General features: G+C 36.9%; 1 protein-coding gene across 1 annotated transcript; it reads right to left on the bottom strand.

Annotated features, from left to right (window-relative positions):
• Positions 1-7,591: 7,591 nt before the first annotated feature.
• On the bottom strand, positions 7,592-14,190 carry LOC100016588 (olfactory receptor 8G1-like). Its single transcript, XM_007495454.2, has 2 exons — positions 13,266-14,190; positions 7,592-7,620 (listed from the first exon to the last, which is right to left on the bottom strand). Exons 1-2 carry the CDS (start codon positions 14,185-14,187, stop codon positions 7,592-7,594), a joined length of 951 nt encoding a protein of 316 aa, XP_007495516.2. The 5' UTR covers positions 14,188-14,190.

Here is a 14,190-nt window from a genome sequence, read left to right as displayed (position 1 = left end):
GCCTACGCTCTTGTTTCTCTCATTTTTTTGTTCAATCTGTGAGCTTTTCTGTCAGACTTCACCCTTGGAACTTAGTCAACAAATCTCTCAGCAAAGTCTTTGGGGGAATGGGGTGTTGGAGTTTGAACTTCCCTGCCCTCTGAAAGCTTTGATGGAGTTAAGTCCAGCAGTCTGTGAGGGAGAGGTATTGGCGCTTGAGTTTCCCTGCTCTCTGAACTTTGATGGGATTAAGTTTTGCTGGGTTGAGCTGGATGTGCCCTGAGGCCAAAACCTCCTGGGGGGTGGTATGGAGCGTCTCCTCTGTAGCAACTAGGATGCCCACTCTGAGCTCTGCACTATGCACTTCTTCTTAAACTGCTTCCCTACCTCCTGTGTTCAACTCTCTGAGCCTGGCACAGCTTTGCCCATAAAGTTTTCCTTCCAGACCATAACCCTTCCCCCACCCCAAGGTTCCAGCTGCCACTGGTGGAATAGCACTCTAGTGGGGGAGGGGCCTGGGACCTTCCTTGTTCCTTCCCCTTAAATCCAAGTATTCTCAAATTCAGACTTTTGGGTGGCATACCTTTTATGTTGAGTCCAGTAGGAGGGTTCCTTGGCTCTGTCTTCTTCTTAGCTTTGGTTTTCAGTCTCCTAGGAGCATTTAATTTGTAATCAGTAAGGAAAAGTTTTCTGAGGTCTGAACTTTTGTTGCCTCTATGCTGCCAGCTTGACTCCCTCCATATCCTTTACATTTTAACTAAACTCTAATTATTATATGTTTTTTCATTGTATTTTTCCAAGGTCATTTTATGTAGCCAATCTGTATTCTTTTAGTTTTTACCAAGTTCTGGAAATTTTTATTTAATTAATTTAGAAAATGTTTCCATGATTACAAGATTCATGGTCTTTCCCTGGCCTCCCCCAATTCCCTCTCGTAGCTGATGCACAATTCCACTGGGTTTTACATGTCACTGATCGGGATCTATTTCCATATTATTTATATTTGCACTAGACTGATTGTTTTGAGTCTACATCCCCAATTATATCTCCATCAACACATGTGATTAAGCACTTGTTTTTATTCAGTTCTTTCTCTGGATGTGGATAGTTTTCTTCCTCATAAGGCCCATAGAATTGTCCCAGATTGTTGCATTGCTGTTAGTAGAAAAGTCTATTACATTCACTTGAGATGGAAAATTTTTTGATTCTATAAGGTACATTCCTTACCTGTGAGATTTTTCTGTGTTCTTGAATATGAATGTGAAAATATATTGTGAACTTATCTCTTTTGATTCATATAACTAAGTTGGAATATGAAAGAGTCTATGAATGATTTATAGCCTGGACATAGCCAGAAGCAATGGCATTTAATGGAACATTATTGCAAGATATTTTTTCTTCCCAAAATCAAAATAAAATGGGCTTGTAACTTGGAACAGTTTTTTTCTACAGTTTGGGAATGTAAGATGCATTTGATGTAAATAAGGCTGACTTTTCTGGAATGTTGGTGCTCAAAATTTTGTAAGTATCCAAAATTTTGCATACAGCTTGCATGGAGAACAATGAAGAAGGCATAGGTATGTTTGCTACAACTATAACAGCAGAGGTACTAGAAAATACAAAGGAGAGATATGTCTGTGAAAGAAGAGAAAATGTATGTTTGTTAACTGAAAAATTTTAGAAAAAAAATTAAATTGTGAGAAAAGCATTGTGGAATTATAGAGTTTTGAGCTCAGAGTTAGGAATAGCTGGTTAAAAACAGTTTCTTGGACTTCTGGGTAAGCATGGCAGCAGAGTAGATGTGGCTCGCTTCCGCTCCTCAGACCCAATGATAGAGACGACCTCAAAAGACCCCCAAAAAACCATCCTCATAAGAAAGGAGGAACTCCACAGTTGGGTCCAGCACTGAAGGTACATGGGATTCAGGCATCTCCACAATATAAGGAAACAAAAAAGCTCCCACCCAAATCTGAGCTGACCTACCCTCCCCCACACACACACGTATGGAGTGAGAGTTAAAGTCACCTCATGCCAGAATCAACAAGTGAGGGAGGGGCACCCCAGGTCTGAGAAACAGGCAGCCCCAGGTCTGGAAACTTAAATAAGACCATCAAGGACCTAGCCCTATGAGCAGTAACACATGAAACCCCAGCAGGTGGGCAAGGGGAGCTCAGATCTCTGGCGCTCAGAAACAGTGCGCCACAATCAACAAGTTTGTGAAGGGCACCCCTGAATTGAACAAGGTGCACCAATAGGTCTTGGGAGTTAACTAAGACCACCAAGGACTTATCCCTGAGAAGAGTAACACCCCAAACACTATCAGGCTGGGGATGGCAGATCTTGGGCTCCCCTGCAAGACAGTGCAGCTACAGACAATCAAGAATTGGCCGAGGCAAAAGCCTTGATCATTAGATACATACACAGAGAGCCAGCCCTCCTCACTCAGATTTCTGACTGGAAAGGGGAGAAAAAAGCCATAGAGATGGCAAACAGTGCCCAGGAACAGCATCCCAATACCAAGAAAAGCAAGAAGAAGGGGTTGACTTTAGATACTTTTTACGGAGGAAAAATATGGAATACAGAGGAATTACCAGAAGAAGAAACCCAAATAAATGCTCCAAAACCTTCCAAAAGAAATGGAAATTGTCCACAAGCTCTTGATGACTTTAAATTGGAAGTTATCAAAAAGATGGAAGTCTTCTGGCAGGAAAAATGGGAAATAATGTAATGGGATTTCAACAATCTGAGGGACAAAAAAACCCAATTAGAGAAACAACTGGAAGCCTCAAAAAAGCAGGTAAGACCAAACTGAAAAGGAAAATCAGTCTTTAAAGGTCAGAATCCTGCAACTGGAAGATAATTATCTTGCAAAAGAGCAAGAATTATTAAAGTAAAATCAAAAGACTAAGAAATTAGAAGATAACATAAAATATCTCACTGACAAGGTGACAGACCTGGAAAACAGAGGAAGGAGAGGCAATCTGAGAATCATTGGTCTACCTGAAAAGCCAGAAATAAACAAAAATCTTGATATCATAATACAACATATCATCCAAGAAAACTGCCCTGAGGTTCTAGAACAAGGGGGAAAAATAAGCGAAAGAGTTCATAGAACACCCCCTACACTAAATCCCCAAAAGACAACTCCCAGGAATGTAATTGCCAAATTCCAAAGCTTTCAAAAAAAAAAAAAGAAAAAATACTACAAGAAGCTAAAAAGAGGAGATTTATATATAAAGGAATGCCAATCAGTTTCACACAAGACCTGTCAGTGGACAAACTGAATGACCACAAGGCTTTGAAGATGATTTCGAAACACAAAGAGCAACAGAAACATGAAAAGGTAAATATGAAGGAAAGGGAAAAGGAGAAAAATATTATCTTTTTCTTTTATTTAAACACTCTTCTATAAGACTACATTTATATCAAATTACATATATATATGTACATATATATATGAATATGTGGGGGAAATGTAATGTGTAATTCTCAAAAAATGTATGCATTATTAGAATAATTAGAAGAATCACTCATAGGAAAAGATTGTGCCATTAAGACGATATGGATAAAGGGGGGGGAGAGAGAAAAATGGAGGGGGGAGTCATTGATGGTACTAAGATATACTTGAAGAAATAGAAAAAAATTAAATATAATAATCTTTATCACGCAAAGATAAACATGGGAAGGTGAGGGGAAGAAGTGTCCTACAAGAAGGAGAGGAAGAGAGTGCTAATTGGTTTTACTTAAACCTTACTCTCAGTGAAATCAACTCTGAGAGGGAAGAGTATCTAGATTCATTGGGATCTTGAATTCTATCTTATTCAACAGGGTAATGGAGAAGTTTAAATTAAGGGGGGCAGGAGGGAGGGAGTATAAAAATGGAGGGAAGGAGAGAGAGGAGGGAAGTTAACAGACCCTTAAAACAAACAAATAAACAAACAAACAAACAAGAGGGGAACAAAAAGGGAAGGGCTAGAAAGGGAAGCAGATCAAGGGAGGGGACTAGGGGGACTGATTTAAAGTAAATAACTGACTTAAAAGGTTATAGCAAAAGAAGAAAGGTCAGAATTAGGGGAGGATATCAAAATGCCAGGGAATTCACAAGTGACAATCATAACGTTGAACATGAATGGGATGAACTCACCCATAAAATGTATACAAATAGCAGAGTGGATTAGAATCCAAAACCCTACCATATGTTGTCTACAAGAAACACACATGAGGTTGGTAGATACACACAAGGTCAGAATCAAAGGTTGGAGTAATACCTTTGGGGCCTCAATTGATAGAAAGGAGGTAGGAGTTGCAATCATGATATCTGACGAAGCCAAATCAAAATTAGACCTGGCTAAAAGGAATAGGGAAGGTAAATACATCCTGTGAAAAGGGAGTAGAGACAATGAGGTAATAACACCAATAAACATGTATGCACCAAATGGTCTTGCACCCAAATTTCTAATGGAAAAACTAGGAGAACTGAAGGAGGAAATGGATAGCAAATCTATATTAGTGGGAGACTTGAACTGACCACTACCAAATTTAGATAAAAATAAATAAATAAATAAATAAATAAATAAATAAATAAATAAATAAGAAAGAGGTAAAAGAGGTGAATGAAATCTTAGAAAAATTAGAGTTAATAGACATATGGAGAAAAATAAATAGGGACAAAAAGGAATACATCTTTTTCTCAGCACCACATGGCATATTCACAAAGATTGACCACACACTAGGTCACAGAAACATGGCATACAAATGCAGAAAAGCAGAAATAATAAATGCAACATTTTCAGATCATAAGGCAATAAAAATAATGATCAGTAAGGGTACATGGAGAGCCAAATAAAAAATTAATTGGAAATTAAATAATATGATACTCTGAAATTGGCTGGGTAGAGAAGAAATCATAGAAATAATTAATGATTTCATTGAAGAAAATGACAAAGGAGAAACATCCTTTCAAACCTTATGGGATGCAGCAAAAGAAGTAATTAGAGGTAAATTCATATCCTTGAGTGCATATATTAACAAATTAGGGAGGATGGAGATCAATGAATTGGAAATGCAAATAAAAAAAACCTAGAAAGCAAACAAATTAACACCCCCCCAGGAGAAAACCAAATTAGAAATCCTAAAAATTAAGGGATAAATTAATAAAATTGAAAGTGATAGCACTAATAAATAAGACCAGAAACTGGAACTTTGAAAAAACAAACAGACAAAGTACTTATCAATCTAATTTAAAAAAGGAAAGAAGTAAAGAAAATTAACAGCATCATAGATGAAAAGGGGCACCTTACCTCCAATGATGCGGAAATTAAGGCAATCATTAAAAACTAGTTTCCCCAATTATATGGCAATAAATATGCCAATGTAGGCGACATGGATGAATATTTACAAAAATATAAACTGCCTAGACTAACAGAAGAAGAAATAGAATTCTTAAATAATCCCATATCAGAAAATGAAATCCAACAAACCATCAAAGAACTGCCTATGAAAAAAATCCACAGGGCCTGATTGATTCACAAGTGCTAACCCAAATACTATACAAACTATTTGACATATTAAGCAAAGAGGGAGTTCTACAAAATTCCTTTTATGACACAAATATGGTACTGATTACAAAGCCAGGCAGGTCAAAAACGGAGAAAGAAAACTACAGATCAATGTCCCTAATGAAAATAGATGCAAAAATCTTAAACATGATACTAGCAAAAAGACTCTAGCAAGTGATCAGGAGAGTCATTCACTCTAATCAAGTAGGATTTATACCATGAACACAGGGCTGGTTCACTATTAGGAAAACCATCTACATAATTGACCATATCAACAAGCAAACCAGCAAAAACCACATGATTATCTCAAAAGAGGCAGAGAAAGCCTTTGATAAAATACAACACCCATTCCTATTAAAAACACTAGAAAGCATAGGAATAGAAGGGTCATTCCTAAAAATAATGAACAGTATATATCTAAAACCATCAGCTAATATCATCTGCAATGGGGATAAACAGCAAAGGAAAGTAATGAATGGTGGAGGGGATTGTCATATTTATTGGGAAAGGAAATGGAGGATTGGAAAACAGAGGAATAATGGGAGGTTGGAGGAGTATGGAGTAGTTGAGGGGAGAGAGAGAATATTGCTTGGTGATTCAAGGGAGGGTGATGCCCCCTGCTGATAGGAAGCAGCAGGGGTCTGATAAGGACTGTTTGTCCTGAAATGATTGAACTGAAGCTCCGCTCCCTCTATGACTAGAAAAGATAGTTCACATATCTGACTGAGAATTCAAATAATATAAAGTTTAATAACCAATTGGGATTGGAGGTTTTTTCCTCAGCTTCAGAGTTGAGGCTAGGCCCCGAGGCTTATGGAGGGTTCTCTCACTCCCGTCTACTCTATATCAGTCCTGCTTTGTCTAATTCAGAGTCTTAACAGTAGACAGAAAACAAACAAGAACATTTCTGAGCTTCAGAAGTAATTGGGCCTAAATCTTCGGGCTGAACCAAGAAGAGGCATGCAGCTCCAGACTGGTTGAACAAGCTCCTCTCTCCTCCAACACCAGGAAGGAAGTCAAACCCCAGCAGGAAGGAAGTGCTAGTCACAAGACCCAACTTTCACTCCTGGCAGGAAGGAAGTGCTAGTCACAAGATCCAACTGCCACTCCCAGTTTCCCCTTTCCCCACCAACTTTTAGTCTAGTTTCCTTTCCACAGGATGTGGCAAAGGGGACATTAATTCATTTCTGGTGGAGTTGTGAATTGATCACACCATTCTGGAGGACAATCTGTAACTATGCCCAAAGGGTGATAAAAGACTGTCTGCCCTTTGATTCAGTCATTGCATTGCTGCCTTTGTACCCCAAAGAGATTATAAGGAAAGAGACATATACAAGAATATTCATAGCTGTGCTCTTTGTGGTGGCAAAAAATTGGAAAATGAGGGGATGCTCTCCAATTGGGGAATGGCTGAACAAACTGTGGTATATGTTGGTGATGGAATTCTATTGTGCTGAAAGGAATAATAAAGTGGAGGAATTCCATGGGAATTGGAATAACCTCCAGGAAGTGATGCAGAATGAGAGGAACAGAACCAGGAGAACATTGTACACAGAGACTGATACACTGTGGTACAATCGAAGGTAATGAACTCCTCCACTGGTGGCAACACAAAGACCCTGAACAACCTAGTGGGGTACAGGAGAAAAAACACTATCCACATCCAGAGGAAAAACTGTGGGAGTAAAAACACTAAAGAAAAACTACATACAGCTTAATGACATGGGTTGAAGGAGATATGAATGGGAAAATACAATCCAAATGAACACCCTATTGCAAATACCAACAACATGGAAAGAGGTTCTGATCAAGAACACAGGTGATACCCAATCAAACTGGGCATCGGATAAGGAAAGGGTGGTGGAGGGGAGGGAGGGAAATAAAATGAATTTTTGTGAACAAGGAACAATGTATTAAGTTAAAAATAAAAATTAAAAAATAGTTTCTTCTTTTTGTTTAAATATACCATAAACAAAGGGAAGTTAGGGGGCCCAGTAGATAGGGTGCTGGGCCTGGATTCAGCAAGACTCATATTCCTAAGTTTATATCTGACCTTAAACGCTTATTAGCTGGTGGGAGAACAATGGCTTGGGAGGATAAATATCTTGCAAAAAGTCTTACTTTAACACTCGTCACACCATAGAGGCAACCCTGGATTCCTGAGGAGTATAGCACTGGTATAAAAATTCCACTGGGTATATCCAAGTTGAAAGTTTTGTTTTTGAAAAAAGTATGGTCCTGGCAACAGAGTATGTCTGATACCAATGCACATATCTACCTAATTATGATCCTGGTAATATATATTAACTGAGAAATAGAATCACATTAAACCTTGAGAGGAACATGGAGAAACAGGCTCAATATTGCATTGCTAGAGCAACTATGAATTATGCTTTTAGAAAACAAGATTGAAATATACATTAAGAGTTATAAAACTGTTCCTGCTCATTGAGCTAGCTATCCCATTACTAAGATTAATTACTAAGGACATTATTTAGAAGGTAAAAAGTTGTATATGTATGAAAATATTCAAGGAAACTCTGTAATGACACAATAATAGGAAATAACACAAATGCAATAAAAGGGAAAATGGCTAAGTAAATTATGATAATTGAATGTAATATATTTTATTATGCTATTAGAAATGAAAATATTAGAAATATAAAGAAAATATATGAAGGAAAGAATTATGATTACATAAAAAATAAAACACCCTAATCAAGAGAAAAAGTATTCAAGTAAAACAAATCCAAAAGGAACTCCACAGCAGATGTTTATTGTAGCAAAAGGATATAATTTACATATATTAAAACAAATTATAAACAATGTGGGGTTTGTTATTTAGTTAAATTTTATTTTTGGTGGTGGCACTGGTTGTTTCTAGGTATATAATAAAATTTTTAAATTAAAAACAATTTAAATTAAAATTTTTGTTAGCTGCGTGTCTCTGGGCAAGTCACTTAACCCTATTTGATTCAGTTAGTCAGTAAAATGAAATGGAGAAGGAAATGACACATTTTTCTATATTTTTTTGATAAAACATCAAATGGAGTCACAAATTATCATGCACTACCAAAAAGGCTGAACAATAACCACTGACAGTAAATAAATATCAATTAGCAGTATATAGGTGCCAAGTGGTATAGCATCTAAACACATAAAGGGAAAATAAATTTCATGGAAAAAGATCCATTTAAACTCTCATAGAAAAGGTCTTTAATTTACCCCTTTTTTGATACATGTAATCTAAAGTGCATGCACCAGCATCAGAACATAATCCAGCAAGGAACAAGGAAAAGAGTAAGTTTCATTATTTATTTATTTATTTAATTTAGATTTAAAACCCTTACTTTCTGTCTTAGAATCAATACTCAATATTAATTCTAAGGCAGAAGAGGATTAGGGACTAGCATTTGGAGTTAAATGTCTTGTCCAGGGGTGTATGGGGGTGCTCAGGGAGGGGTAGTATCTCTGGTATGGAGGGCTTGTCGTGCCCTCCTAGGGCAGCTCTCCAGCCTCTGACCCCCACCTGACACTCAGCTCTCACTTGTGGCTCCCAGTAGCTGCTAGCATGAGGCAGTGGCCACACCCCGGGCCACGGCTTCGACAGGCCACCTAAACCTTGTGAGAGTAGCCATCGGGTTGTTGACCCCTGGTGAACCAGGGCTTTGCTCACCCAGTATGTGAAGACTGCTTCAGCTGAAAAGACGGAAGAAACTAAGAAGGTTCAATGGCTGAGAGGGCGACGCAGCAAAGCACTGTGGAGTGCTTAGGGTGTGTTGGAGCACAAAAGACAACAGGGCCATCCAATGCAGCTGAGGAAGTCTCCAGATGTAACGATTTTTCTTGCAACTGGACCCAGGCTTCCAACGCCGAGAAGGTGGAACTGTCTCTGTGCAACAACTTTTCCACTTAAATCTCCTTCACACACAAGTGTTTTTGTGCACACTCATCTATACACCATAGATGAAAACACACAAAGACAATCGTCATCCTCGGTTACCGAGAGACTACTACTAATTACTCATTCTCCAATAGGTGGGCATTCCTCCAATTTCCAATTTTTATCTGACATAAAAAGAGCAGCTATACATTTTTGACAAATGTAGGTTCTCCCTCTCATCTGTTCTTTTTGAGATATTTACCTAAAGTGGTATAGCTGGGGTGAAGGGCTTTATATTATAACTGGATACATTTATAAACCCACCAATAGTACATTGTTGCATTTCTTTTTCCACAGCTCCTCAAAAAGTCATCATTTTCCTTTTGCAATCTTTGCCAGTTGAAAGAGAATGAGCTAGAATCTCACAGTTGCTTTAATTTGGTTTGTCTAGTTATTAATCAATTGGAAAATTATTGTATAGTTCTTTACAGTTTGGCTTCTTTCTATTGATAACTGCCAATTCATAATCTTTGACCATTTGTCTATTAAAGAATGATACTTGTATATTTCAAAATCTTTATATTTGAATCACTTTCTTATATACCTTGAATGAAAAAATCTTTATCAGAGCAATGTGCTACATATATTTTTCGGGTTTCCTGTTTTCTTCCTAATTCACATTGAATTTATTGTGCAAAACCTTTGAAATTTTATAGAATCAAAAACTGGTCATTTGATCTTCACTTTTCCTCTTTATTGCTTTTTTGGTCAAGAACTTTTCCCTTACTCCTATATCTGAAGGGTCATTTCTTAATTGCTACTTTAATTTGCTCATGATTTTAGCATTTATACCTACATTCTGTGTCCATTGGGACTTTATATTGATATAAGGTGTGAGATAATGTTTTCAATTGTTTTCAGTTGTGTCTACGTCTTTGTGACCCCACCTGGAATATTCTTGACAAAGATACTGGAGTGGCTTGCCATTTCCTTTTTCAGCTCATTTTACAGATTTATCGAATTTCTGCCAAATTGCTATTTGTTTTTTTTTCCAGTATTTTTTTTTGTCAAGAAATCCTCACTCCAGTGACTGGTGTCTTTTGGTTTATTGGAACCCAAGCTGTTCTATTAGTTTGCTTCTTAAAGCTAATAGATATATTCTCGTCTACACCTTCATTTTGTGGATTATGAAACTACAACTCAGAGAACTTTAAGATGCTTAGAATAAGCTACAGGTGGTGAAACAAGTCTTTGTAAGTAGTTGTTATTAATGTACATCTAGGGGAAATCCAGGTGTTTTTACTGGATAGATCCTCTTTCATTTCCTCTTAGCCTGGATTTTGCTGCTGATCTCTTTTTTTTAACAAGGACCAAAAAAGTAAAATTTAATACTTTTACAACATCTCAAAAATTTTAAAAATGATTTAGCTGACATTTTAGAGTGAGCTTTAATCTAGCTAGTTACCTGGTAGTTTATATTCAATATCAGAATGTAATGAGACATTCATTGTTCACATAACAGTTAATAACAGATTTATTTAGCCACAGAGAGATATTATTCAACAAGGATCTTCACTGTGAACATCCTCAGTTGATGAAACTCCCTCTTTTGGGCTGCCCATCATCATCATCTGCCAGAGATGTATCACAGCATACTTTGAAATTCTTGTGACTTCTTTCTACTCAAGTGATCAGGAGTGATAGCATTAGCCTGAAACTTTTATCTTCTAAACTGAACAAATATGAAAGATGATTTGCCATGGGGATAAAATTACCCAGTTTGGTACCTGTGCCCAAGAATGTAAGAAGCTTATATTCTCCAGGTGGGGTATACAAAAATAATTAAAGATTCTATGTTGTTCATATTCAAAAATTTGTACCTATTCATCCTAACTGGGGTTATGTACTCAAGGAGTTTATATAGTTTTAAGATACTGAGAAATAGAGACCTTTTCCCAATATATGCATAATAAACTAAATCTCTTTCAGCTCCCTGCATCCTTCCTATACTCCCTCTACAATCCTTATAATGATGAATATGCAACATCTACCAGGAGTTTTCCACACCATAAAAAGCATGATTGTATATTTATATCTATCTATATCTATCTATATTAATATGCATATATATGTATATATAAATAACAAGGCTAATAATTTCTTAAATTTCTTAACTCAACACTGTGTGACCTAACTCCATGTGGCTCTATCTTTGTTAGCCCAGCCCCGTATATCAATGATGTTTAATCTAAGATAGGTTGAACATTCTATCAGTGGGAGCACTCATACATTAATAGGAATGGGGATGTAATCATTGATAAATGGCAAAGTAGCAATGACTAGGAAGCTGGAATGAAAACAACATTCATAATTTTGATATAGTGATCCTATTTTTAATTCTATTAGGTCACTACTTAAAATGTTATTAAATTCTCTCAAATAAGTCAATATAAATTAATTTTAACTTAAATCATAAATATTTGCAACACAGTATGAAGAAAGGATGATTATTTTTTATTAAGATAAACTCTCTGAAAGCAAATAATATTTGGAATCAATGGTCAGATAAAACTGATGGATAATTTCGGTTGGATTTTCCCCTTTTGGGGCTAGAAGACTATTTAGCTGTGGATGTTGAAAGAGGAGAAACAGTCTTTTCCCCTACCTGTAAGTTTTTTTTCAAATAATGTAAATCATGGTCACCTGTTCCTTAGCTATCTCAGAGAATTAATCTTTAATCTCAGCAGTTATATCCCCTGTGTGAGAAAGGAAGAAAAATTAATTTTCTCTCCTGACTTTCTATGCCAAGGAAATCAGATCTAGGAATTTTAGAATCAGATTAAATTATAAATTCATTATCTGTACCTGAGAACAGATTTCCCACAACCATCTCCCAAAATGGGAAACTAAGTATATAAATTATCACATGTAGTGTATACTAGAAACTTCCTAAATCCACTTCAAACATAATACTAGCTAAAAGTTTCTCTTTATACAGTAGAGCTATGAGTATATTTCTGATGTCTGTGCAAACTGATCATATGCTTAGTTTTAGATATGTAAATATTAGATACATATCGCCCTATAGCAGTAACTCTGTGGGTTATTTGTTTCTTAATCCCAAGAGGGACTCTGGGATACACAGAACAGAACAGAGCACTGAAGGTTTTTGTCAAGGCAAGAAGACATTAGTCACTTGATTTGATGATGATGGACTTAGTACTGAGAACTGGAACACAATTACAGCTTGCAGAGTTGGCAGAGTCCATAGTCCATAAATATGAGAACCCTATCAGAGATTCCTGTTTTTTTTAAGCTCACAAATGTACTATAATATCAGGTCAGTAGGGTGGGCAAGAGGGATGTGGGAATACAAGGCAAGAGATTTGGAAACTCATTCCAATGTAAGCATTGAGATAGGACAGAGCTTGCAAATGGCAATTGTAAACAAGCAGCTTCTTTCTTGCAATGATAACAACAAATTGTACCTTCATCTAAATGGCCTGCATAGGAACACAAAGTATTTCTATTTTAATATGCAGAGTTCTATTGCAGCTACACTCTCATTTGTTTCTTAAAGTGTCAGTAGTTTTTCTGATCTAATATTAGATAAGTGGCTGTTCCATATAATTAGAACTAATCTTTAAATGATTGTTCTTCATAAAGGCATTGCAGTGTAGATGTAAGGGAAGTCAATTTTTGGAGTAAGGGTCATGGAAAGAATGGAATCAATTGATGCTACAATCTAGGATGGAACAAAAAATCATTTCTTGTAAAATAGCAGTGATCATGAAAATCTCCTACTAACACCATGCTACCATATTTCTTTTTTCACCAAAATTTCCTTCTCTGTAGGATTTTCCTCAGGGCAACTTTGACATCCTTGTTCCTCAGACTGTAGATCAGAGGGTTCAGCATGGGTATCACTATGGTATAAAACACAGAGGACACTTTCCCCTGATCCATAGAGCCAACAGAAGAGGGCTGCAGGTACATAAATGCAGTAGAGCCATAGAAGAGGGAAACTGCCATGATATGGGAACTGCAAGTGCTGAAGGCTTTGGACCTTCCCTCAGTGGACTGAATGCGGAGGATGTTGGCAATGATATATATGTAAGAGCTAACAATGGTTAAAACTGGGGCAAAAATGTTTAATGAACCAAAGAATAGAATCATTGCTTCATTGATATAAGTGCTAGAGCAGGATAGTTTTAAAAGGGGAAGGAGATCACAGAAATAATGATTGATGACATTTTTCTTGCAGAAGAAAACTTTAAGCATACAGGCAGTGTGAGTTGTGGCACCAAGAAATGCCATTATGTAGACCACACTTACTAGCCCTGAGCAGATCTGTGGTGACATGATAACATTGTAGAGTAGGGGTCTACAGATAGCAACATAACGGTCATAAGCCATCACAGCTAGCATGTAACAGTCAGCAATTACAAAAATGAGGAAGAAATAGAGTTGAGTCATGCATTCAGGGTAAGATATGATGTTTTTTTCTACAACAAAGTTTACTAGCATTTTGGGAGTGATGACAGTTGAGTGACAGAAATCAATAAAGGATAGACAACTAAGGAAATAGTACATGGGGGTATGAAGGTGAGAACTGAGACCAATTAATATAATCATACCCAAGTTCCCTACCACTGTGAACAAATAAATGCCCAGAAAGAGCAGAAAGAGGGGAAGTTGGAGCTCTGGTTGGTTTGTCAGCCCTGCAAGAATAAATTCCGTCACTGTGGAATTATTTTCTGTGAACATTCT

Source organism: Monodelphis domestica, chromosome 4 (genome assembly GCF_027887165.1).
Source record: "Monodelphis domestica isolate mMonDom1 chromosome 4, mMonDom1.pri, whole genome shotgun sequence".
Taxonomy (NCBI): domain Eukaryota; kingdom Metazoa; phylum Chordata; class Mammalia; order Didelphimorphia; family Didelphidae; genus Monodelphis; species Monodelphis domestica.
This window is presented reverse-complemented; position numbering and strand designations above follow the sequence as displayed.